This window comes from Dictyostelium discoideum (genome assembly GCF_000004695.1).
Source record: "Dictyostelium discoideum AX4 chromosome 4 chromosome, whole genome shotgun sequence".
Lineage (NCBI taxonomy): Eukaryota > Evosea > Eumycetozoa > Dictyosteliales > Dictyosteliaceae > Dictyostelium > Dictyostelium discoideum.
This window is the reverse complement of record NC_007090.3, coordinates 4,197,469-4,224,435: the sequence shown is the minus strand read 5'-3', so window position 1 is coordinate 4,224,435 and position 26,967 is coordinate 4,197,469. Positions and strand designations below refer to the sequence as shown.

Genomic DNA, 26,967 nt, shown 5'->3' with positions numbered 1-26,967 from the left:
AAAAAAGAGAATGAAATCAATAATGACAATTGCGATGATGATGATGATGATGATGATGATGATGATGATGATGATGACGATGAAAAAGATTCAAATCAATTATTAAAATTCTATACCAATAGTAAATCAAATAAATCAAAAGATATTTCTGAAAATAATAGTAATAATGAAAATACTACTAAAGAATCAATAAATAAAAACAATACAGATAGTTCCTCTATTGATAATAAAAATAATAATAAAAATAATAACAATAATAATAATAATAATAATAATAATAATAATAATAATAATAATAATAATAATAATAATAATAATAATAATAATAATAATAATAATAATAATAATAATAATAATTTTAATAAAGAAACATTAATTATTAGATCAAGTATATCGTGTTTAAAAGGAAAGTGTTATGAATCAATGGATAATTTAAAGAAAGCTAAATTTTGGTATATTAAAGCCCTATTAACAGATTATAATTGTTTTGAAGCATTTGAATCTTTAACTAAAAATCATTTATTAACATATCAAGAAGAGATTTCCTTATTAGAGAAATTAAAATTCTCAAGTGATGATTCATGGATTAAAGAAATTTATTCACTTTCTTTAAAAAAGGTAAAAAAATAATAATAACAAATAACAAATAATAATAATAGACAACCGATTTTCTTTTACTAACTTAATTATTATTATTATACTACCCTTTTTATAGTATGACAGTCCTAAATTTACATTCAATTATAAATATTTAGAACTATATGATTCTTTAAATCACCAAAATAGTAATAACAACACATTTGGTGCTAATAATAATAATAATAATAATAATAATAATAATAATAATAATAATAATAATAATAATAATAATAGTAATAATGATATATCAACAGAAGATTTAATTAGTGTAAAAACATTATCATCATCATCATCATCACCATCAAAGAAACAAGAAAATAATAATTTAATAACAATTAATGAAATTAGAAAGAAATTAATTGAATGTAATGATATACAAACATGGATATCAGAATATTATTTTTATAGACACCAATTTCAAGAGAGTTATTCAATTACAAAGAGAATTTTAAAACAAGATAAATATTATTCTAATCAAATTTGTTTGATGGTAAATATCTCATCAATGTTTGAATTACAATTAACTAATGAACTTTATTTCACCTGTCATCAATTAGTTGATAGTTTTACTTCATCATTGAATAATGGTTCACATGGTGGTTCACATGGCGGTGGTGGTGGTGGTTCACATGGCGGTAGTAGTGGTAATGGTGGTGCTATCTCTTGGTATGGCGTAGCATGTTATTATCATTTAATTCAAAATTCAGATCAAACTCAAAGATTCTTTACGAAATCAACAACATTAGATAGTAGAATGGGTGCATCTTGGTTAGGATTTGGACATTTCTTTGCAAGTAAAGGTGAACATGATCAAGCTATGGCTGCTTATAGAACTTCTTCAAGATTATTAACAGGTTGTCATTTACCACTATTATGTATTGGTATGGAATTGATTAGAGTACATAATTTAAATTTAGCATCACAATATATCTTACAAGCCAAAGATATCTGTCCTTATGATCCAATGATTTTCAATGAATTGGGTATCATTGAATATAAGAATTCACAATATAATGAAGCTATTAAATTATTTGAAACTGCTTTAGAAATTTGTAAAATTAAAAGTAAAGCCTCCTCTTCTTCTTCATCATCTTCAAATTATCATAATTTAAATTTATCAAATATTAGTTTTAGTGGCGTAGGTAGTAGTGGTATTGGCAATAATAATAATAATAATAATAATAGAAGAACCACTACCACTACAACAACTACTTCAAATAATCAAAAGAAGAATAGTAGTAATAATAAAACTATGATAGCATATTTAGAATCATGGGAACCAACAATTTATAATTTAGCCCATTGTTATAGAAAATTAAGAAAGTTTGAATTAGCATTACACTATTATACAATGTCATTATCATTATTACCAAATAATCCTTCCACTTATAGTGCTTTGGGTTTCACTCATCACCTTCAAGGTAATTTCGACGAAGCAATCGATTACTATCATCAAAGTTTATCAATTAGGGATGATACTTTTACAAATGTACTTTTACATAAAGCTTTATCTTTATCTATTTTACAATATGATTAAACTTTTAAATAAAATAAAATAAAATAAAATAAAATAAAAAATTAAAATAAAAACACAGACAAAAGGGAGAGTATATTATTACTTTTTTTTTTTTTTTTTTTTTTTTTTTAGAAAAATTAAAATAGCAGTTCAATAAATTGGGTTCAGTGTATACAATTACCTACTGACCACTATTTTATTTTTATTTTCTTTATTTTTTAATTTTTTTTTTTTTTTTTTTATTTAATTTTTGGAGGTCGATTGGATTATTGTAACTTACAAATTATTGTTATTATCATTATTATTATTATCATTATTGTTATCATCTTATTCTTATTATTTTATTATTGCTGTTGTGTTGTTGTTTTTGTTGGTAGGCTATATTTTTTGTTTTTTTTTTTTTTTTTTTTTTCTTTATTATTTAAATTTTACATGTTAACCATTCTGTAACATTCATCACAAACTCTAACTGGGACAAAGTTGTAGTTTAATTGAGGAATTTTAGCTTCATTTGATGAACATCTGTTACAAAATACTAAACCACATCTTCTACAATGATGCTAAATTTTATAAAAAATATACACCTGATTAATAATCTAATCTTTATTTTTTAATTTTTTTTTTTTTCTTTCTGTATTGATTGATTTTGTTTTTATTTATTTTGAATTTACCCAAAAATGACTAAAAACCTATAATTCTATATTAAAATAAACTTACTCTTCTATTTAAAAGTGTAAAACTAGCTTTACATTTATGACAATTGTGGCAGTGTGAATCTTCAACCCATTTTGGTCTAGAGTTTGTAAAAACTGGATCTGGTTTGAAACCTACTTCATCATCGTGATATTCCATTATTTATTTATTTATTTTATTTATTTAGTGTTGGGAAAAAAAACTATCGATTTGATGATGTATATTTATATATAATTTATTACTCTTTAATTTAATAATAATAATAATTATGTGGTGTTGTTTATTTTTTAATGTGAAAAAAAAAAAAATTAAACAATAATAATAATAATAAAAATAATAAATTTACAATAAATTATATTAGATATATATTTATATAAGTATTGGTTTGGCTTTAGATAAAAAAAAAAATATAAAAAAAAAAACACAACGTAAAAATAGGAAAACGGATTGAAAGGAAAAATAAAAAAAAAAAAAAAAATAATAAAAAAAAAAATTAAAAATCTAAAAAAAATAAAAAAAATTAAAAAAAAAAAAAAAAATTAAAAAAATCAAAAATAAACTGATTTGGGGAAGTTTTTATTTTTTTTTTTTAATATTTTGTTTTAAGAAATAAATATTTGTGTATAGGCTCTTTAATTTTTAAATTTTAAATTTTTAATTTAAGAAATTAATCATAATTTTTTTATTACTTATTATTGATTTCTATTTGTTTTAAAAAAAGATAAATTGAATTTGTTTGATTATTATTTTTTTTTGGTGACGAAAAAGAAAAAGAAAAAGAAAAATGAGGAAAAAAAAAGGAAAAAAGATATTTTCCATTTTTTCAGGATTTTTTAAATTTTTAAATTTTGATGACGACTTTGCCCTTTTTTTTAAAAAATTAATATTTAACTTTTTTCGAATTGATAAACCTTCTCGATGTAATAGAATGATAGAAAAAAAATTAATTGGTTTATAATTAACACTATTGATTCTAATAGTGTTTGAAATTATCTTCGAAAATAAAAATAAATGAAATATTTTTTTTTTTTTTTTTTTTTTTTAGTATTTCGTTAGAATAACTTTTCTCCATAACTACTAAGGGTATTATTTAAATTTTTCTTTAATAATTAAAAAACTTTCTTTTTATTTTTTTATATAATTTGTACAATCTTTTATTTTATTTTTTTTTTATTTTTTTTTTTTTTATTTTTTTTTTTTTTATATTCTTAGTTTAATATATTATTTATTTAATTAATTCTAACAGAGTTTCCTTTATTATTTAAATAATGGCCATTTTCCATGATGTAACCGTATTGAGAACGAGTAACATTGAATGCACCTTGAGTTGGGAAACCATCATCTAATTTGCTTGAAACAGCAGTAACAATATGGTTATCGGTCCATTGACAATATGGTGATCCAAAGAGATCCTCGCAAACTTTTGTTGATGCATCCATAATTGGTTTACCAATTTTATCTTCAATATCAACATTTGGTCCACTATTTTTTTTTTTTAAAATTAATTTAAAAATTTCGAGTTAGAAAATATTCAGAAATATAATTATTGGAAAAAAAAAAAAAAACTTACACATTGGTTGAAATAACTCTAACACAAGTAGCGAAAACTTGGTTTTGTGATAATAATTCACCTGAACCACCACCGCCACCTGATGAACCACCTGATGAACCACCTGATGAACCTGATGATGATGATGATGATGATGAACCTGATGAACCTGATGATGATGATGAACCAGCTAATGATGAAACTGAGTTAGCTAATGATGAAACTGAATTGGTCATTGATGAGACTGAATTTGCAACAGAGGCAATTGATGAAGCGGCATTAGCGATTGAACCAGCAACACCACCACCACCGTGATGACCAAATTTACGTTCTCCAACAACTAATCCAGAACCACCACCGCCACCACCTGAACCACCACCTGATGAACCACCACCTGAGCTACCACCTGATGAACCTGAAGATGAAGATGATGATGATGAACCTGATGAACCTGATGAACTTGATGAACCTGAAGATGACATTGAACCAGCTAATGATGAAACTGAGTTAGCTAATGATGAAACTGAATTTGTCATTGATGAGACTGAATTTGCAACAGAGGCAATTGATGAAGCGGCGTTGGCAATTGAACCAGCAACACCACCACCACCGTGATGACCAAATTTACGTTCTCCAACAACTAATCCAGAACCACCACCACCGCCACCAGAACCACCACCTGATGAACCAGATGAACCACCTGTACCACCAGTTGAACCTGGTGGAGCATTACCATCACCACTGGTTGAACCACTACCTTGGGCACCTGATGAACCAGCATCAGCTGATGATGAACTTGAAAGTGATGATACAACAGATGCAACTGAAGAAACATCTGATGCTAATGATGATAAAGAGGTTGCAGCTGAATTCATTGAACCTGCAATACCACCACCACCATGTTTACCAAATCTACGTTCTTTACCAACAACTAAACCTGAACCACCACCACCGCCACCTGAACCACCACCTGATGAACCACCACCTGATGAACCTGATGATGATGATGATGAACCTGATGAACCTGATGATGATGATGAACCTGATGATGACATTGAACCAGCTAATGATGAAACTGAATTTGCTAATGATGAAACTGAATTAGTCATTGATGAGACTGAATTTGCAACTGAAGAAATTGATGAAGCGGCATTGGCAATTGAGCCAGCAACGCCACCACCATGATGACCAAATCTACGATTTGGAGTAATTTCAATCTTTGAGTCATCTGATTGTACCTTACAAATGGTAACAGAGTTACCACAACCAAAACGGTTTGATCCTGCTACATAATAATCTTCTGAATTGAATTTATCGCCACATGATTGAGTTTTTTCTTCTTTGTTGTGTGTTGTTAATAAATATTCACTATTTTTTGATAATGAACAACACATCTATAAATAAAAAAAATAAAAAAATATCAAAAAAAAAAAAATTATCAAAAGAAAAAAAAATATCAAAAAAAAAAAAAAATTAATTCCAAAAACACCCAAAATTTTTTGATTAGTTAAAAAATTGATACCAAAAAAAAATAATAAAAAAAAAATAATAAAAAAAATAATAATAATAAATTCTACATACGTCTTTATTATCTTTGCATAATTGTGCGCAAGTATTTTGTTGAGCACTAACAACACTAAAAATTAGTGCCAATAGTACTAAAAGGAGTCTCATTGTTTTTGAGATATGTAAATAAATAATAAAAAAAAAAAAAAAAAAAAAATACTTTTTTATAACCTCCAATATTTTTTCAAAAAAAAAAAAAAAAATAAAATAATTAATTATTTATTAATTCCGTCCTTTGAAAATAAAGGTGGGAAGTATTTTAAATTTGCCTGCTGCCTGGTATGAAAATTAAAAAAAAAAAAAATTTAAAAAAAAAAAAATATCTAACGCCCGTACCAAAGCTAAAATTTGGCATCAAACCAACAGTTTTTTTCTTTTTTTTTCTCAATTTTTTGTTTTTTTTCTTAAATTTACAACTACTTTTCCAAAAAAAAAAAAAAAAAAAAAAAAGGTCAAATTTCTTTTGATTAAAATATATTAAGTAATCTGGCAAAAATAAAAAAAGCTAAACAAGATTAATTAAAAAAATATTTAAAAAAAAAAAAAAATCCAAAAGCCCAAAATAAATTATTTTCTATCCACTTTTCTTATTAATTTTGCCCATTTTAATATTTTAAAATATTAGTTACCACTTTTTTTTTAAAATTTAAAAAGATCTGATCGAAAAATTGATTTAGGGATTTGTTTTGTGATGAAAAAAGTTATTTTTTTTTTTTTTTTTTCTATTTTTTTTTTTATTTTTAAATTTTTGAAACCTTGAGTCTAAATTTGAAAATAAATTTTAGTTTTTTATAACAAAATGCACTATTTTATTGTTTTTTTTTTTTTTTTTTTTTTTTTTTTCTTCCTTCTTTCTTTCTTTCTTTTTTTTTTTTTTTATTTTTTAAATACACCACTAAGTTATTTCAAACAAATTCTATTTAGAAAGAACCACCAGTTTGCATTAATGCACAATCTAAAACATCTTCATTCTCCATACCTAATTGATTTGGTGTGGCGTCTTCTTTGACACGAACACCATCAAATAAGAAACGACAACTTGCATAGTTAAGACCTTGTCTTTGACAATATGCTATTTGTAAAAAATAGAATATGTTAATAAGTATGAAAGAAAAAAAAAAAAAAATTTATTTATTCTTAAAATTTGAATTATTAAGAATATACAAACCTTCCATTAATTTCTTTAAAGGTGTTGATCTCTTGATTTTGAAAAATACTTCACCACCGCCCTAAAGAGTTTATTATTTTTTTAAAAAATTAGTTTTATTTTATTTTTACTTTATTATTATTATTATTTTTTTATTAATATTTATTTCTTTCAGTTTTATTTCATTTGAGAGAGATTACTCACTTGGTTTTTAACTTTAAGATTGATGTGTTCATCCTTTACTGGAGCTTCACCGTTAACTCCTGGTTCTTCTTTGGTATTTTCCATTGTGTATTTGTTGATGTGCTTGATAATGATAATTTCGAAAAATAATAAAAAGTAAAAATAAAAAAAATTTAAAAAAAAAAAAAAAATTCAAAAAAAAAAAAAATAAAAAAAAAAAAATAAAAAAAAAAATAATTAATTTTTATGACTTATTTAAATAAATAAATTAAAATTTCTTGGAAACAAAAAAAAATGAATGATTAAATATTTTTGATTCTTTTTTATTTTTATTTCTATTTTTATCTCAATATTTTATATTTTTTGAAATTTTTTTCATTATTTTTTGAAATTTTTTTTTTTCAGAACTTTATCTTGCAACAAAATAAACTTCAGTAAAAAAAGTAATGTTCATAAAAAGAAGATACTATTTTTGGGTAAAAAAAAAAAAAAAAAAAAAAAAGGAAATAGGAAAAAAAAAAAATTTCTAAAAAAAGGATTTTTAAAAACGGTTTGAATAATGAAAATCAAAAGGAGGTTTCACAACCAACATTCATTTAATATAAAAGGAAATTTTTAATCTTTTTATTTTATTGATGGGCACTATGGGATATTTAATATAGGTATTTATTACAATCGGCTTAGTTTTTTTATTTTTTTTACATTTTTTATTTTTTTTAATTAATTCAGTGTTGTGTTCATTTTTTTATTTTTTTTTATTTTTATTTTTATTTTTTTTTATTTTTTTTTATTTTGTATTTTGTATTCCGTATTTTATAATAATCTTTGAATAGTTGGGGGGTCATTTCATTTTTTGTATTTATTTAAATTAAATTTATTTTAACTGAAATTTAATTTTTATTACATCTACAGATTACAGGTTTTATTTTTTTTTTTTTAATTTTATTTATTTTTTTTATTTTTATTTTTATTTTTTTTTTTCAAAGATCTAGTTAATCTATTTTCTTTTTTTCCATTTTTTTTTTTTTTAATTTTTTAAAAAAGTATTTAAACCAATAAAAAAAAAAAAAAAAAAATTAATAGTATTAATAATAAATAAAAAAGTGTATTTGAATACCTATTAATTAAAAAATAATAATTAAAAAAAAAAAATTTTAAAAAAAAAATAAAAAAAAAAAAACTTTATTAATATTATAATATAAAAAAAAGTATAAATAAAATAAAATAAAATAAAATATAATAAAATATAATAAAAATAAAATAATTAAAATATTATAAATAAAATAAAATAAATTTGAAAAAAAAAAAAAAAAAAAAAAAAAAAAAAATAAAATAAAATGGATAATATTGAAAATAAATATCCAATTAATATTTATCTTCAAAAATATTTAATTAAAATTATATGTAATCATATAAATAAAAAAAATCAAAAAAATAAATTATGTTGCATAGAAAATATTAAAAAAGATTTTAAAGTTAAAGAAACTAATTTTATTTTAACACTTGCCTTGGTTTGTAAAAGTTGGTTCAAAACTTTATCAAATAATTTAATTGTTTCAAAAGATTTCCATGGTTTAACATTTAATGAAAAAGAGAGTGAATTATCAATTCTAAAAAAAGATAATATCTCAATACTAAAGTTGAATCAATATGAAAATGATGATCAATTTCAATTTAGATTAAAAAATAAAATAAATCAATTAAAAAATTTGGAAAAGATTGTTGTTTGTAGATATTTTTCACAAAAAGAATTAATTAGAACTGAACAAACATTTAATTTGGAATTTTTAAATAAAGTTTTCAAATCATCATCACAATCATCACCACTTCCACCACCACAATCATCACCATCTTCGTCATCATCTTCAAGTCCATCATCGCAAATTAATGATACAATTAAAATTGATTTACATATTAGTCTTTATTGTAATATATTCGGTTTTCCAGAGATACCTCATGCAACTAATTGCCAATTTAAAGTTAATAAATTGAAAATTGACTCATGTTGTGATGATGAAAGTTCATTTGCAATTATGGATTATATAAAGTATTTTAATCCAAATAAATTATCAATTGTTCCATCACCAAGTCATCATCCATCAACAAGACAGCATGGAGGTGGTGGTGATGATGGTGAAACTCCAGATCCACATTTTAAATATAAGAAACTCGTTGATTATACACCAGGAACCAAAGTTTTCTCATTCATGGAAAAATTATCAATTTCAAAGGTATCCCTTCAAGATGTTTTATCGATTAAAGAGATTTATTACATTTTAAAATCTTTACCCAAATTACAATCTCTTTCATTCCAAATGTGCCAAAACTCAATGATCTACAAGTTTACAGAGAATGAATTATCAAAACAACGTCCTATTTTCTCATGGGAGAAACCAGATTTTTATTTCTACTTTGAAAGAGTTAGAGATATGCTTATTAATCATAAACATTTATCTGCACTATCAATTGGTACAGCTTGTAAAAATAAATGTTGCAAGGAATTAAAACAACAGTTATCTGAAACTTCAAAATTTACTGAAACATTCTCTCAAATGATTTCTTCAAATAATTCTTTAAAATCATTGTCATTATTAAATTTTAATAATAGAGAAATAATTGATAATATTTCAGCATCAAAAAAAATTCCAATTAAAACAATTAAATAATTATACTTTTTTAATTATTTGATTTTTTTTTTTAATTTTTTAATTGGTAAATAATAATTAAAACTTATTCTAAACATTTGTACATACATTCTTTTAAAATAAAAGAGTTTTTTTTAAATAAAAAATAAATAAATAAAAAAAAATAAAAAAAATAAATAAAATAAAAAAAAAGATATATTAATCATATATTATACATTCACCCATTTTTTTTTTTTTTTTTTTTTTTTAAACACTTTTTAATTTTTTTATTATTTTTTTTTTGTTGCAAAATTAAAAACTATACATCAAAATCTTTACAACTTTGACAAGTTTAGTAAATGTGTTATTATTTTCACCAGTTCAAACAAAACAAAAAAAAAAAAAGAAAAAAAAAATAAATAAAACTTTATAAAATTTAAAAGACAAACCACATTTTTTATTAATGTTTTGTCATATAACCCAACAAGTCTGGGTATTTTTTTTAATTTTTTTAAAAAGATCTAAAAGCACAAAAATAATCAAATTATAAATTTACATTTTATTTTTAGTAAAAGATATTTCTTTTAATTTTAAATTAATATTTATTAAATATTTTTATTTAATATTATTTTATTTTTTTTTTTTTAAAAAAAAGTAATTCAACTATAAAAATTTAAAAATTATTTAAATTTTATTATAGTCATATTTATAAACTTTTTTTTATAAAAACAAAAAAAAAAAAAGTAATTTTTGTATAGAAAAAAAAAAAAGGAATTATTGTTTGGAAAAAAAAAAAAGGTTTTACTGTAAAGAAAAAAAAATGAAATTTATATATAAATTATTATTTATATTATCAATTGTATTATTCCTATTTAATAATATTATAACAATTAATGGTGAAATTGAAGAGGTTGAAGAAATTAATGATGAATGTTCAGGTGTAAGATGTGATAAAGTAGATAAATTATTATGTTTAACTTCTCACCGTCCAGTTGCACGTTATATAGATCGTAAAATGGCAAAAGAAAAAAATGTTCTTTTATGTTGTCCAATTTGTTTAATTCCTTCAACATCTTTCTGTAATCATTCTACTTCAAGTTTACATGATCCAAAATTAAAATATTTATCTGGAAATGTTTACACATGCTATGATGGTGAAAAAGAATGTAATTTACACACTAATGAATGTGAAATTTTACCACAATATAGATAAAAATTAAAAATTATCTTATTTTTATTTATTAATTGGTAAATTATCCTATATAAATTTGTAATATTACTTTCTATACTTTTTTTTAAAAAAAAAAAAGTAAAAAAAAAAAAAAAAAAAAAAAAAAAAAAAAAAAAAACTATTTAAATAAATAAATTTTATAATTATTTTACATTAAATTCTTTTTTTTTTTTTCTTTATATATTCATTATTTTATTATTTTTAAATTTTTCTTTTTTTTTTTTTTTTTTTTTTTTTTTTTTTTTTTTTTTTTAATTAATTTGTTCATTACCAGTTGGCCAACATCTAATTAAACCATTATCAGAACCACTAACAAAAAATGAAAAATTTGAAGATAAAGCATTACAACTAGTACTTTCATTTGGAGAGTAAATAGCAATTGGGGACCAAGGACGAACCGATGAAAATGTTTTAATGATACCATCAGAAAATGAAGCGATTAAAATTGAACCATCAGATGAAACTGTTAAACTTGATAAACGAGAATTATGAGCTTTAAATTCATGAATTGATTTTGAACATTTCTTTAGATTACTTGTATCAAAAACTCTAATTGAACCTTCCCAACTACCAGAATAAAAGAATTGTGAAGAGATTTGACCATGGCCAAATGAAATTGCCGATACAACGCTATTATGAGCATTTTCAATTGTAATTTCTCTATTAATTTTCTTTCCATTTGAATTTACAGTCCAAAGCACAATTGAATGATCAGTACTTGATGAAATTAAATATTTACCATTATCACTAAAACATAAACCAGTGATATGACCTTTATGAAATGATTGTTTATTAATAGGTTTTTGTAATTGATTAAACTCATCACCACCACGATAAACATATGGCATTTTAATTTGCCAAACTAATATATCAAAATCATTACCACCACTTACTAACATTGTACAATCTGGATTAATCGCAATTGTTTGAACTTTACCACTATGTCCATTAAATTGTACAATTGGTAATTGATTATTATTATTGCTATTTTCATCATTTTGATTAATTAAATAACCTTTAATATCATAATGATTACCACCAACGAAAACAACAGTTTGATTATTTTTTGAACCAACACACATTGTATAAACTGAACCTTCAAAATTAAAAACCATTTCTCTTTTCATTGTATTTAAATTGTATAGGAAAACATTATAATCTGTACTACCAGATAGGATTGAGTTTGAATTTGGTAGGATTTGAACACTATTTACAGGACCTCTATGACCAACAAACTCATGAATTAATATTGGTTTATCAGAATAATTTGAGGTTGGCAATCTCCAAATTCTAATTGAACGATCAGCTGAAGTTGCCACAAGTTTTAATGAATTGCTAAATGTCATTGTACCAATACCAATACCATCGTGTAGTTCAAAAGAGAATAAAACTTTATCTTTATCACTACCAACGCCATTATCACCACCAATACCAATACCACTACCTAAACCAATATCTAAATATTCACCAGCATTTGGATCATTGATATCACTAATGGAATTAATATGAATATTTCCAGATATAGCTTGAGATTCAATGATTTGTGCTTCTTTAGTTAACTCTTCAATTTGTAATACATCATTACCAATTAGTGATTTAATTTTACCCAATCTAATGGATTTAACAGTACCATCGATTGAAGAGGTCATTAGAATTGATTGATCTTTACCTAAAAGTTTTAAACATGTAACATCACCTTTATGTTGTTTAATGGATCTAATTTCCGATTGTTCTTTAATACTCCAAACTTTAATTTCATTATCACGTGCACCTGAAAATAACATTGACCCATCCCTACTGAAATACATTGAAACAACGTCACCCATATGCCCTTCCAATGTTGATTGAATCGTTACTTTTATTGATGAATCATCTGATCTCTTACTTCTAAATTCTGGTCTTAATGTTGATATATCCCAAACTTTAACCGATGAATCACGTCCAGCACTTGCAAGTATATTACTTTCATTATTAACTGAAAAACATGTTACTGGGGCTTTATGTGCTGTTATAGTCTCTAATAATGGATATCCTTGTTCCATAAAATCCCATATCTTTATCGTAGAATCTTTACTACCTGTAACTAATGATGTTCCATTATATAACCATGCTAATGCTTCAACTTTTGAATCATGTGAATCTATATCTTTATGTGTTAAAACTCTTTAATTATTAATTATTATTATTATAAAAAATAGATTTAGGTTAATATTATTATTTTTTTTTTTAAAAAAAAAAAAAAAAAAAAAGTTTATACTTTTTAATAATAAAACCTTTTAGATAATCCCAAATAAATATACCGTCAAAGCCACCAGAAACAAGTATTGGTTCTTTTGGATGAAATAATAAACAATCTACGGAATGTGAATGACCTGTTAATACATTTTCAATTTCAAAACTATCATTCTTCATATCTTTTGCAATATAAATTGAACCATTTCCAGAAACAAATGCAAATCTACTATCATCTGGTGAAAATCCAATACAACTATTACCTTGAACTCCAATTACTTTAATTGGTGATGTATATTTCTTTACACCATCTTCATTATTATTATTATTATTAAAACTACTACTGCTGCTACCAATATCCTCTGATCCTAATTTTTCTAATTTATTATTAATATCATTTGATGAAAGTTTAAACTTGATTTATATTTATATTTTTATTTATTAAAAGGAATGATAGGTTAATAAACATAGTAATTGATTTATTTAAAAAAGATATAATTTTATAAAGCTTACCATTTTGTAATAAATTTATAACAACAAAAAAAAAAACAAAAAAAAAAAAATTTTGTTGAAAATTTTAGATTTTTATTTTTAAATTAAAAAAATAAAAAAAACTATTTTTAATTAGAATCAGTTAAAACATTCACTTTTATTTTTATTTTTATTTATTTTTTTTATTTTATTTCCACTGTTACAAAAATAAGATTACAATTGTAATATAATAAATATATTTGACATTAATAAAAAAAAAAAAAAAAAAAAAAAAAAAAAAAAAAAAAAAAAAAAAAAAATTAAAAAAAAAAAATTTATTTTTACTTTTTTATTCTCGCAATTATACAACTTTCGATTTTCACCACAACATTGCTATTATTCAAAGAGGGATATATATATAATAATTGGATAGAAAAACAAATGATCATACAAAAATGAATGATCACCACTTAAATCATCGTATTATTAATAATATAAATGCGTCATCTTCTTCATCATCATCATCATCACCTGTACAAACGAATATCAATATAAATAGTGCAAATAATACAAATAATAATAATAATAATAATAATAATAATAATAATAATAATAACAATAATAATAATAATATAGATAATAAATGGAAAAAGAATCTATACGAAAAACAACCATATTCAGATAATTATACAGATGAAACATTTTTAATAGGATTAGTACAAAATGCAAATTTTATAAAATATGATTTCTGGACAGTAGTTTTAGATAGTTTCACAGTATCTCAACAAATAACAAGTGTAATTCTATTTGCAATCATATTCTTTCATTCATTAAAACATACACTCACATTACCATTCTTGGTTGCAATGGCTGGTGGTTTCCTTGTATTAGGTTATATTGCTATCATTATCATTGATCCTTCTGCAAATTGTAATCTATAATAATAATAATAATAATAATAATAATAATAATAATAATAATAATAATAATAATAAGATTAAAAATTAGTATACTAATATTATAATTTAAAAATAAAATAGTTTTATCAATTAGATCAAGTTTTTTACATATTATATTATTATTTGGTACAGTTTATGGATTATCACCAGTATTGAGAACATTGACAAACTCATTTAGCGATGATACAATTTGGGCATTAACATTTATTTTATTATTGGCTCATTTATTTTTCCATGATTATGGTTACACAAATAATGAATCTCAAAAGTAAATATAATTATAAATTAATTTTTTATTTAGTTTTATTTAATTTAATTTAATTTAATTTATTAATAAATATGTTTTAGATTTTCAGCACCAGTTTCATTAAATGCAGCAATTTTTGCATCAGTATTATTAGGATCTAGATTACCATCAAATATTCATGTTTTTGTTTTAATTTCTTATGCAATTGAAACGTTTGCCTTATTTCCAATATTTAGACACCATTTAAAAAGACATTCAATGGAATTACATGTTGGTTTAACAGTTATACTATGTGTAACTTGTAGTCTTTTACTACTTGGTATGAGTAAATTATTGGCTTTAATTTATATTGGTATCATTGGTACAATCACTTTTGTTTGTCCACTTTGGTTAATTTTCATTCAAAAATATAAAAAGTAAGTTTTTTCAAAAAAATTTATTATTCACACTTTTCCCACATTTAACTAACTTTTTTTTTTTTCTTATTTTAGCGAAATTAATGGTCCATGGGATGAAGCATCAGTTATTTCTCAAAGTGGTGGTGAATTTTAAAAACAATTAAAATAAAAATAAAATAATAAAATTATTATAAATAATTACAATCATAAACGGTCGTATAGTTTTTTATTTATGTGTTTTGTTGTTATTATATTATTATTATTATTTTTTTTTTTTTTTTAAATAGATAGATTTGATCGGAATTTCTCCAATGTTGTTTTTAGTATAAATATATATATATAATTTTTTTTTTTCTTATTTTTTTTTTTTTTTTTATTTCTTTAAAAGTGAATCTGATATTTTGTTTTTATATTTGTATTTTTATTATTTATTATGCGAACAATGATCATTATTAAAAGATTAATAATTTTAAACTATTGTGATAATATTATTATTATTATTATTAGTCGAGAAAGGAATGTATTGATTGAATTAAATCAATCAGTTAATTAATGGTGAAGAAGAGGCAGGACTTTGACCCAATTTTCTTGTAGCGCGATAATTATCAGAAAATCCTTTTGTTCCATCTGGGCCTCTTGGTTGACGTAAAATTGGAGAATTAAAACTATTACTATTTCCACTAAAATTAATACTATTATTACTTATTATATTATTTGGTGATGAATTTGGAATGAAAATACCACTACTGTTATTATTATTATTATTATTAAAACTATTGTTACCATTAATACCACTACTAATAGTAATTGGACTGTTATAAGATGAAGGAGGGGTTGGTGATAATATATTATTACTATTAAAATTATTATTTTTACTATTAATAATGATATTATTACTATTATTATTGTTGTTGTTATTATTATTATTATTATTATTATTATTATTATTATTATTATTATTATTATTATTATTATTATTATTATTATTATTATTATTATTATTTGAAATATTAAAACCATTAGTAATATTACTAGTATTACTATTGGAAGTTGAACCAATTAAACCAAATGAATTTGCTGTTGATGAATTTGTATTTCTCCAATTGGGAGATGAAAGATCAATATCTGATGATATAGCTGATGCTGAATAGGATCTATCTCGGAATCCTTTGATAGTTAAAAAACTTGCTGTTTGTTGTGGTGGTTGCTGTTGTTGTTGGTTAATTGGTGATGATTTTTCCCATGATGATCCAAATTTAGAATCACCACCAATGTTACTAAATGACATGAAATTACTATTATTTAATGAGTTATTTGGGGTTTGAGTCGTTGAACCATTATTATTATTATTGTTATTATTATTTACACTTGCGCCAATTCCATTAATTGGATTTACAACATTGAAACCAATATGACTATTTAAAACTGTTGTGCCTACACCACTACTATTGCCGTTACTATTATTATTATTGTTATTATTACCGCTTAATTTTACTCTGTTTATATTAAAACCTATAGTACTATTAAAACTAATACTATTTTGATTTTGTTGATTTTGAGTTTGATTTTGAATTTGATTTTGTTGATTTTGAGTTTGATTTTGAGTTTGATTTTGAGTTTGACTTAAAGATGATGAAATTAAACCAACACCTATTGAAGTTGGAGTAGTTGATAAACTACCAGTATTACTATTGTTATTGTTATTAAAACTATTATTACTTAAATTTATAAGATTATTTGTATTATTATTATTAAAAGAATTACTACTAAAACTTGAAGGATTTGAAATACCAAGACTATTATTTAAAGTTGAAGAGGGGGTTGTAGCAGGTATACCAGTACTACCACTACCGAGAGTGACACCAATTTGATGAGGAGAAGATGATAATAAAATTGAATCTTGAGTTGGAGTACCCATTAAAGATTTTTTATTTGTTACAACGATTGACCTATTTGGTTCTTCACCAACAGAGGTATGAGATAACTTTAATTTCTCAGCCATATTATGAATGTACATTCTTTGAACGCCAGTAAAAGAGTTGAAAGTGATTTCGGTTGCCAATGGGTCATCTTTAAACTCTTTTAGTTGCTCCCAAACCCTACGAAGTTGTTCATCCTCCAATACCTCTTGAGGGATCTCTGAAGATTTGGATACCTTTCGTTTGTACTCCAAACGTACTCTACGACCATGTACATCGGTACCATTTAGAGCATCGAATACTTTGACGGCGTCTTCGACCAATCTATACTTTACAAAGGCCATACCTCTAAAGACGCCAATGTTATCATAGTGGAAATTTACAGATTGTGGTGCCGATGGGTTGATGCCCTCCAAGATCTCTTGGAGTTGGACTTGTTTCAAATTGAATGGTAAATTCTTTAGAACGAGTGTTGAGTCTGGTTTATTTTCAATCATGGATGGTAGTGTGGTTGGAAGGGAGCTGCATTGTGGTGATCCTACACTTGCAATTCTTGGATCCTTACCTGGTGTAATTCTTTTGATACGCTCTACCGTTATGATTTGACCATCGATGTCTTGATTGTTCAATAGATCGATGGCATTGTCTGCACTGTCACTATCGAGAAATTGTACGAATCCAAAGGTTTGTCTCTCTCTGAAATGATGTGCTCTAACTGCTCCACATTCTTCCAATTGTTTCAATAGAATAGCTAAATTAATCTTATCACCTTTGGTTGAAATTAACACTGCATGTCTATCTGATTTATCTGATTTTGGTCTTTTCTCTTTCTTTAAAACACCTTTAATTCCTTTTAAATTTGGTGAATCATAAACTGATCCAATCATTGCCCCACTACCACTACCAATCATCATCATATTTAATGATGACATCATTGAATTTGATAATCCACCAATTAAATTATTATTATTATTATTATTATTATTATAATTATTATTAATATTATTATTATTATTATTATTATTAATACCACTTATAACTCTGTGGTCATATTTTTGTGGTGAATCCTGGTCAACATATAATGGATCATTTTGTTTATCTAATGGTGACTCACCAAACATTAAATCTTCAAATGATAAATCTTCAATTTGTTGGTGGTGATATTGTGTTGATTGTTGTTGATATTTAAATCCATTTGTATTATTATTATTATTATTATAATTATTGTAGCTATTTTTATAATTATTTAAATTATAATTTTGATTGTTATTATTATTATTGTTGTTGTTATTATTATTATTATTATTATTATTATTATTATTATTATTATTATTATTATTATTATTATTATTATTGCTATTGTTATGGCCTTGATTATCATCCATAATCATTTTTTACTTTTTTTTTTTTTTTTTTCTTTTTTTTTTTTTCTTCTTTTTTTTTTTCTTTTTTTTTTTCTTTTTTTTTTTTTTTAATTGATTAATTTTAAAAACATAACAAATTGAATGTGTATTGGGAATAAATAGAGAGAAAAAAAAAAAAAAAAAAAAAAAAAGGAAAAAAAAAAAAATTTATAAATTAAATTTTTTTTTTTTCTTTTTTTTCTAATCTAATAATGACCAACAAAAAAAAAAAAAAAAAGAAAAAAGAAATTATGGTTGTTGTTGTTGATGTGGATTTTATTAATGGTTTTTAAAAATTTGATAATAAAAAAAAAATAAAAAAAAAAAAAAAAACGAAAAAATTAAAAAAAAAAAAATAAAAAAAAAATTTTTTAATTTTTTCCTTTTCTTTTTTTTTTTTTTTTTTAATTTAATTTTTTTTTAATTTTTTTTAATTTTTTTTTTCCACACGACTGGAAAAAAAAATAAATTAATTAATTTTTGCCACTCTACAAATAATTTGTATTTTTTATATATCTACAAATTTTTTTATTTTATTTTTAATTTTAATTTTATAATTTTTTAATTGTTTTAATTTTATTTATTTTTTTATTTTTTATAATAAACAAAACAATGGACATAATTCGGCATAAATTTACAAACCAATCTAATCTTTTATTTTTTATTTTTTTCTATTTTTTTTATTTTTTTTATTTTTATCTTTTATGTAGTTCCAAGATTTAATCTATTTTTTTTTTTTTTAATATTGTCTTTAAATTTTTTTTTTTTTTTTTTTTTTTTTTTTTTTTTTGAAAAAACTCTTTTTGTATTACTCGTTTATTATTTAGATTATTATTATTAAAATCTTAATTTGGGTTATTAATTTTTTGAAAAATAATAATAATAATAATAATAATAATAATAATAATAATAATAATAAAAATAAAATAAAATTTAGATTTAAAAATTCAATTTTAAATAAATTTGGAAATTATAATTAAAATGGAAAATCTAAATCTTAATTTTTTAACAATGATTTAATTTTATTTATTTTTAATATGAATTTAGAATTTAAAAATAGAGCACTCAAAAATGATATAATATATAAAAAAAAATGAATATATTTTTTTTTTTAAAATTTTTTTTTTAAAATTTAATTATTTTTTTATTTTTTAATATCAAATTGAATAAATAAAATTAAAAGAAAACCAATTAAAATTATCAAGATGTAATTCATTTATTCTTTTGACTTTTAAATAATAAAAAAAAAAAAAAAATAAAAAAGAGAAAAAAGAAAAATAACTAAAATAAATTTAAATTGCCATGAATATAACTATCTTTTTTTTTTTTAAAAAAAAACAAAAAAAATAAATTAACATAAGAAATTTAATAAACTTAAAATTTGAATGTTTTGACCAACAATGACAAATATTTTTTTTTTATTAGATTTTTTTTTTTTTTTTTTTTTTTATTTTTTTTTTATTTTTTTTCTTGGATTAAGATAATTGATTCATGAAATTATTTAAATTAAATTCTTCAGTATATTGAGATTCATCCCAAAGTTCACCTAAAGAATCCAAAATATTCTTAAGTTTACCACCACTTGCATTACTGTTGTTAGTTACTTCACCAGTATCAGAGATTGAGGATTCATTATTATAATCTGCCAAATTGGTTGATTTAGATTGTTGAGATTTTTGATCATCAGAGTAATCGAAAAGATTCAATAGTTCATTGGTTGACATAGTTTGAAGACTTGAATTATCATGATTGATGACAGTGTTTGCAATGTTTAATTTGAACTTTTGAAGACCCATAATCTTTTCCTCCAAAGTGCCACTGGTGATTAAACGATAAACATTTACCACCTTCTTTTGACCAATACGATGAGCTCTATCCATGGCTTGTAAATCTTTCATTGGATTCCAATCATGTTCTAAAAAGATGACAGTATCAGCACCAGTTAAATTCAAACCTAAACCACCTACATGAGTTGTCAATAATAAAACGTCAATGGTTGGATCGGAATTGAATTGATTTACAATACTATGTCTCTTCATTGTTTCAACACTACCATCCATACGCAAATAAGTTACCGATGGTAAATGTTTCTTAAATAATTCATTCTCAACTATATCCAACATTGATTTCATTTGTGCGAAAATTAAAACACGATGTTGATTTGTACTTTCATTAATGGTTTCATTTGCTGTTGCTGCTGCAATTGCTGCTTTACTTTGTTGTTGATGTTGTTGTTGTTGAACATTTGATAACCCAATACCACATTCTAATAGTAATTCTTTTAATGATACTAATTTTGGTGAATGAGCAATATCTAAAATATCATTTGGTTGTAATTTAAATTCTTTCATAATTGATGGATATTGTGGATGTTCAGGATTTAAAACAAATGATGGATGACCACAAAGTTTTCTTAAATATTGAAGTGCTTGGAAAATGTGAGTTGCACCACCACCATTACCTCCTTTTTTCTTTTTACTTTCACCACCTTCATCAGCATCTTCATTTTCATCTTCGACTTCATTTTTAATAGTTTCTTTAAATTGAGTTCTAGAGAAATAATCATATAGACGAATTTGTAATGGTGATAGATTACAATAACGATCTTGAATAATTTTTGGAGGTAAATCAGCTAAAACATCCTCTTTTAGACGACGAAGTAAGAATGGTAAAACTTGACGATGAAGTGCTTCCATTGCCAATACACCAGCTTCTTGATCTTTTGTTGAGCATTTTGGATCTTTGGAAGCTAAAATGGGTTTACTGTAGAGTTCATTGAATAATTTTTCAGTACCAAGGAAACCTGGCATTAAAAAGTCGAATAATGACCACAATTCCAAGACATTATTTTGAATTGGTGTACCAGATAGAATGAGACGATGATTCGATTGTAAACGTTTTGCAGCTTGTGTTAACTTTGTCTTTGCATTCTTTATGATATGACCTTCGTCGAGGATACAATAATTGAAATGCATCTCTGAGAGTATATCAATGTCATTTCTCATGATATCATAAGACATAATCAATACATTGTGATCTTTGAATTTGGATCTTTGAGCTTGACGTTCCGATGGATTACCCATGTAAGTCATTGGTTTCATTGTTGAATCACTACAAAACTTCTTAATCTCATAGAACCAGTGGCCAACCAAGGAAGGTGGACAAATGACCAACGATGGTAATGGTGCGAAATCGGGTGTACCCTTCTCTTGATAGTTTACACGTCTATGATAGTCATCACCAGCAATGATACAAATGGTTTGTAATGTTTTACCCAAACCCATATCATCACAAAGAATACCATGAAGTTTATATTTATTTAAGAAAGCCAACCAATTGACACCATCCTGTTGATACTTTCTCAATTCAGTGTTGATACGAATTGGCAATGGGTAATTCTCAACCTTTGAGCCATCTAATAATTGTTCCAAGAATTTTCGTTCCTCTTGTTTTTGTTGAATTAAATCTTGATCTAATCCTTCAGGATCGGGTACACCTTTTTCCAATGGCATCAATTTGACCAATTTTGCAAAACATAAAGTTGCCACTCTACGTTGATCAGGATCTTGATCACTCATACAACCTAGAATTGGAATTGTAAAGAATACAATGTATGGCAATATTTGCATATCCATATCTCGAATGATCTGTGATACCGTATTGATTGCACCCATACGATTGGTTAGAGAACGTGTATCACCCAACAATGGTAATAGATTTCTAATTAAAAATCTCATAGATGGTAATGTCAATATTTGACAATATCTTGCAATACATTTACTTGCCATCATTTGAACTTGATGTTTTGGATACTTTACAAAATGAAATATAACTTGAATTAATTCAATCATCATTGAATGATAACATGGATTTAATACTGGTAATAAAACACGTATCAATTGAATTTCATCAATAACTTTTTGTAATTCTTCATTTTGAAATAATATAATTTGTTGTTCTTTTTGTTGTTGTTGATTATTTTGTTGCTGTTGTTGTTGTAATTGTAATTGTTGTTGATTATTTTGTTGCTGTTGTTGTTGTTGTTGTAAATGAATTTGATATAATTTCATCATTGTATCATTTGTAATTGTTGATAATAATGTTGGTAAACTTTCAAATAAACGATTAGAAAATCTTTTACAAAGTGAATTGAAAAACATTACAGAACCTTTACGAGCTAATATTGCTAATCTAATTTCATCATCATTTTGAATTGTAATTGAATCAACCATTAATGCTGTTTGATCATTTGATGAATCTAATTGAGTTGTAAGTAATGATTCTTTTTCAATTTTAATTGAAACTGTTGATGTTGAAGTTGGAGGTATTAATGGGGTTTCAGTATGATCATCACATAACAAGGTAAACATTGAACTTATGATCTTTGGATTTGGACATGGTGTACGTGTTAATGACATCTCAATGAATTGTGATAATGATCTGGCTGCACGTAATTGGTATAGTGGATTCTCATCTTTTCTAATTGCCAACATTAATGAACGTACAATCGCTGATACTTTTGGCGGTATATTATTAGATACGATTAAAAGTGTTGACATTTCAGAGAGTACCTGAGTATGATATTCAGTTTGAATCTTTTCAACAAACCCAATCGTAACTAATATTGTCTTTTTTCTAGCTTCTAATTGATCAATTATTAATTCTATTGTATTTGATGGTTGTTGTTGTTGTTGTTGTTGTGGTTGTGGTAATTGTCTAATATAACCAACACAAAAATCATAAACATTTGTAACCAATTCAACAGCGTATGGCATAATTTGTTCATAAGGTAATTGAATACTTGGATTACTTAAAATATTTAATAATTCAACACCACTAAAATCAACACCAACATTCAATAAACTTGATGCTAAAACTCTAACATCGGAAACCAATTTATTTGAAACTATATTAGTGGCTTCCATATAGTAATTGACTGTGGTTCTATTCTCCAACTCCTCTAATAAATGTTGATTTAGAAATTGAATTGTATTTGGTGGTAATTGAAACATTGGTGGTTGATTTGGTTGTGATTCAGCAGAATAAGCCTCTGCCAATATTAACGATGCTAAATGTCTATGTAAACCTGATATCGATGTTAACATTGAATAAAACATATCTTGAATTTCATTTATATCCTCTATTGGCCACATTCTAACTATTAAACCAACCGCTGTCGAACCAATGATTTTACTTCTAATATTTAAATATTCTAAATTTGCAATTGTCTGTTGTTGCTGTTGCTGTTGCTGTTGTTGCTGTTGTAATGATCTTTTAATTTTCCTACCAGCAGTTGGTGCAACAACACCACCACCACCACCACCTAATAATTGTTCTTGTTTAATCTTTGAAGCATCTAATAATAATGATTTATCAAATAATGTATTTGGTGGTGTTGATAATAATGTTACCCATTGTGAGAAATAAGATCTACAAGCACCACGTATAACATTTGGTTTGAATATCTTTACTAATGATTCCCAAGTTGATAATGATAAATCAACGATATCCTCTCTCTCCTCCAAAATGATATTTTGAAAGATATAACGCATTAAATCTGGTAGGATCGATAATAACCAATGAGTTTTAGAATCCTGTGGTGTTGAAACTATTAATCTCTCCAATGTCTTTATTGATGATAATCTAACTGAATAAAGATTATGTCTAAAGAATGGATATAATCTTGGTACTAAATGTGCTAATTTACTATGTTGAGTATGTGGTAATAATGGTGGTGTTGATGAATTTGATGATGATTCATTACCATTGTTACCATTACCATTACCATTGCTACTATTATTATTACTTTTTAATGGTGGTAAAACTTCAGGATAAGAATAAAAATTTGATAATAAATTTAAAACACTTGAAGTTGAAACTGAAATATCATCCAATTCCAATAGGATATCCCAAAGTATTGTTAAAATCTCTGGTAATTTATCTATATGTTTCTCTACCAAGTATCTTGAGATTGGATGAAAGGTTTCGGAAGCACATGCTCTAACATCGTCATCACTATCCATTAATCCATCGGTGATGGTTGGTAAAATTCTTGGTAATATGATATCGATTAAATCCAATCTAACCGCAACCACATATTTTATACCCAACATTCCACCATGTCTAACCTCCCATAATTTATTATTTTGTAAATGTAATAGAATATCAATAACCTTCAACACACTCTCATTATCCATATATTTCACTACAATACCCAACGTTTGAGTACATGTCTCCCTAACTGGTGCTACAATTTGATCCGAAGTATAATCTGCAAATCTATCCAATGAAATCACACAAAGTAATCTTAATGAAAAATCCTCTAACCATTTAGCATTAACATAATCCATCTTATCAATTGGTGTATCAATTGTCTTTCCACCACCACCACCATGTTTCTTACAAATTTCTCTTAATCCAACTAATGATCCATGTCTAATTTCCCATGTTGGACTAATAATAATAATAATAATAATAATAATAATAATAATAATAATAATAATAATAATAATAATAATAATAATAATAATAATAATAATAATAATAATAATAAAATATTAATATCATATATTATCCATATATATATTTTAAAAAACATACCTAAATAAATCAATAACTAAATCATTAAAAATTGAAGTGAATGGCCATTCATCTTGATTATATGCTTTATCAACATCTAAAATACTTTCCATAACAATTTTACCAGAATCTTGTGGTTGTTCTGTAATATGTTGTTTGGTTTTTTCAGTTGTACTATTATTATTATTGTTATTATTGTTGTTATTATTATTATTTGATGATTTAACTTCTTTAAAACGTTTTGTTGGTTTTTCATTTTCTTTTTCTTTAACTAAATTTCTTGCTTTTCTTTTTGCTTTATTTCTTTCACGTGCAGACATACCAGTTGTATCTAAAACCATTGAAATATCCTCTTTCTTTTCTTTCTCTTCTTTCTCTTTCTTTGCTTTTATTGCAGATTTACTATTATTTAAAACTATATCTTTATCCTCTACTAAACTATCCATTGATTCCAATTTAATTGGTAAATCATCTAAACCTAATTGTTTCTTTAATTTCTTTTTCTGTTTTAATAATAATTCCTTTGGATCCATATTTGGATCTAATTCCTCCTCATCAAATTCTTTACCACCAGATGCTACCAATGGTGCTCCATAATTTAATACTTTAACAATATCAAAATTTTTAAATTGTAAATCGAATTCATCTTCATTTAAAATAGGTTTATTATTATTATTATTATTATTATTATTATTATTATTATTATTATTATTATTATTATTATTATTATTAATATCTGTTGTTGTTGTTGATGTTGATGTTGTTGATGATGATGGTATACCATCTTTTAATTTTTGTAGTTCTTCTTCTTTCTTTTCTTTTATTCTTTCAATTGGATCCCATAATGGTACATTTGAAGCAATGGCTTCAATTGCTTGACCTGCTGCAATTCTTGTATCCCAACTATCACTACTTAAATAAACTTGAACTTTATCTAATAATGATTGTAAATCATATGGATATAATTTTTGAATTTCACCAATTTGTTGAGCTGCTGCCTTTCTAATAGAAGGACTACTACCTGTCTCTAATAATGTTAACAATCTATCTAATCTAGACATATTGTTTTTTTTTTATTTTTATTTTATTTTTTCGTTTTTTTTTTTTTTTTTTTTTTATCACACACTATAATGATTATAAAAAAAATAATAATACTTATTTTTTATTATTATTATTATTATTATTATTATTATTATTTATTTTTATAATGAAAAAAAAAAAAAAAAAAAAAATTAAGATTAAAATAAAAAAAACCCTCTAAACTATATGTTGTGTTACAAATCTACCTTTCTATTTTTTTTTTTTTTTAATACAAGTGTGTATACACATACATATGGTATAGATTTTGTATTATTATTTTTTATTAATTAATAATGATAAAAAAAAAAATAACAACAATAAAAGTAGATGTGATAGTGTGTGTCTAAGAGGTGAGTTTAATTTAAAAAAAAAATAAAAATAAAAAAAAAAATAAATTCATTTTCATAATTTTTTTTTTTTTTTTTTTTTTTTTTTTTTTTTTTTTTTTTTTTTTTTTTTTTTTTTTTTTTTTTTTTTTAATTTTCATTTTTTATTTTCAATATTTTTATTAGATTCAACCAATCACCAAAA

The 26,967-nt window shown here is 23.8% G+C and overlaps 10 protein-coding genes across 10 annotated transcripts in view; 4 read left to right on the top strand and 6 right to left on the bottom strand.

The window, feature by feature from the left end:
• anapc6 (TPR repeat-containing protein) overlaps window positions 1-2,176 on the top strand; it is a gene marked incomplete at both ends in the record, with an annotated part of 2,879 nt that extends 703 nt beyond the window's left edge. The window contains 2 exons of the mRNA XM_001134535.1: window positions 1-618; window positions 716-2,176. The exon at window positions 1-618 is cut by the window's left edge and continues 377 nt beyond it. Of these exons, the coding sequence (XP_001134535.1) occupies window positions 1-618; window positions 716-2,176 (2,079 nt within the window). The remainder of the gene's footprint in view (window positions 619-715) is intronic.
• Window positions 2,177-2,583: 407 nt separating this feature from the next.
• On the bottom strand, window positions 2,584-3,007 carry DDB_G0286231 (hypothetical protein; the record flags this gene model as incomplete). Its single annotated transcript, XM_632705.1, has 2 exons — window positions 2,584-2,715; window positions 2,873-3,007. The coding sequence occupies 2 exons, from the start codon at window positions 3,005-3,007 to the stop codon at window positions 2,584-2,586; spliced, it is 267 nt and encodes an 88-aa protein (XP_637797.1).
• Window positions 3,008-4,077: 1,070 nt separating this feature from the next.
• Window positions 4,078-6,071, bottom strand: alyL (amy family lysozyme-like protein; the record flags this gene model as incomplete). Its single annotated transcript, XM_632704.2, has 3 exons — window positions 4,078-4,330; window positions 4,419-5,791; window positions 5,979-6,071. 3 exons carry the CDS (start codon window positions 6,069-6,071, stop codon window positions 4,078-4,080), a joined length of 1,719 nt encoding a protein of 572 aa, XP_637796.2.
• Window positions 6,072-6,883: 812 nt separating this feature from the next.
• On the bottom strand, window positions 6,884-7,398 carry sumo (hypothetical protein; the record flags this gene model as incomplete). The annotated part of the gene is made up of 3 exons (XM_632703.1): window positions 6,884-7,035; window positions 7,132-7,192; window positions 7,315-7,398. The coding sequence occupies 3 exons, from the start codon at window positions 7,396-7,398 to the stop codon at window positions 6,884-6,886; spliced, it is 297 nt and encodes a 98-aa protein (XP_637795.1).
• Window positions 7,399-8,630: 1,232 nt separating this feature from the next.
• On the top strand, window positions 8,631-9,959 carry DDB_G0286227 (hypothetical protein; the record flags this gene model as incomplete). Its single annotated transcript, XM_632702.1, has 1 exon — window positions 8,631-9,959. The coding sequence occupies one exon, from the start codon at window positions 8,631-8,633 to the stop codon at window positions 9,957-9,959; it is 1,329 nt and encodes a 442-aa protein (XP_637794.1).
• Window positions 9,960-10,737: 778 nt separating this feature from the next.
• Window positions 10,738-11,130, top strand: DDB_G0286225 (hypothetical protein; the record flags this gene model as incomplete). The annotated part of the gene is made up of 1 exon (XM_632701.1): window positions 10,738-11,130. The coding sequence occupies one exon, from the start codon at window positions 10,738-10,740 to the stop codon at window positions 11,128-11,130; it is 393 nt and encodes a 130-aa protein (XP_637793.1).
• A 269-nt stretch (window positions 11,131-11,399) lies between these two features.
• DDB_G0286223 (hypothetical protein) lies at window positions 11,400-13,896 on the bottom strand (the record flags this gene model as incomplete). The annotated part of the gene is made up of 3 exons (XM_632700.1): window positions 11,400-13,311; window positions 13,406-13,794; window positions 13,894-13,896. The coding sequence occupies 3 exons, from the start codon at window positions 13,894-13,896 to the stop codon at window positions 11,400-11,402; spliced, it is 2,304 nt and encodes a 767-aa protein (XP_637792.1).
• A 410-nt stretch (window positions 13,897-14,306) lies between these two features.
• On the top strand, window positions 14,307-15,609 carry pigC (GlcNAc transferase; the record flags this gene model as incomplete). The annotated part of the gene is made up of 4 exons (XM_632699.1): window positions 14,307-14,781; window positions 14,892-15,078; window positions 15,159-15,473; window positions 15,549-15,609. The coding sequence occupies 4 exons, from the start codon at window positions 14,307-14,309 to the stop codon at window positions 15,607-15,609; spliced, it is 1,038 nt and encodes a 345-aa protein (XP_637791.1).
• A 387-nt stretch (window positions 15,610-15,996) lies between these two features.
• Window positions 15,997-18,765, bottom strand: DDB_G0286331 (hypothetical protein; the record flags this gene model as incomplete). The annotated part of the gene is made up of 1 exon (XM_632698.1): window positions 15,997-18,765. One exon carries the CDS (start codon window positions 18,763-18,765, stop codon window positions 15,997-15,999), a length of 2,769 nt encoding a protein of 922 aa, XP_637790.1.
• Window positions 18,766-20,252: 1,487 nt separating this feature from the next.
• On the bottom strand, window positions 20,253-26,417 carry DDB_G0286219 (SNF2-related domain-containing protein; the record flags this gene model as incomplete). Its single annotated transcript, XM_632697.1, has 2 exons — window positions 20,253-25,230; window positions 25,378-26,417. The coding sequence occupies 2 exons, from the start codon at window positions 26,415-26,417 to the stop codon at window positions 20,253-20,255; spliced, it is 6,018 nt and encodes a 2,005-aa protein (XP_637789.1).
• Between the last annotated feature and the right edge of the window lie 550 nt (window positions 26,418-26,967).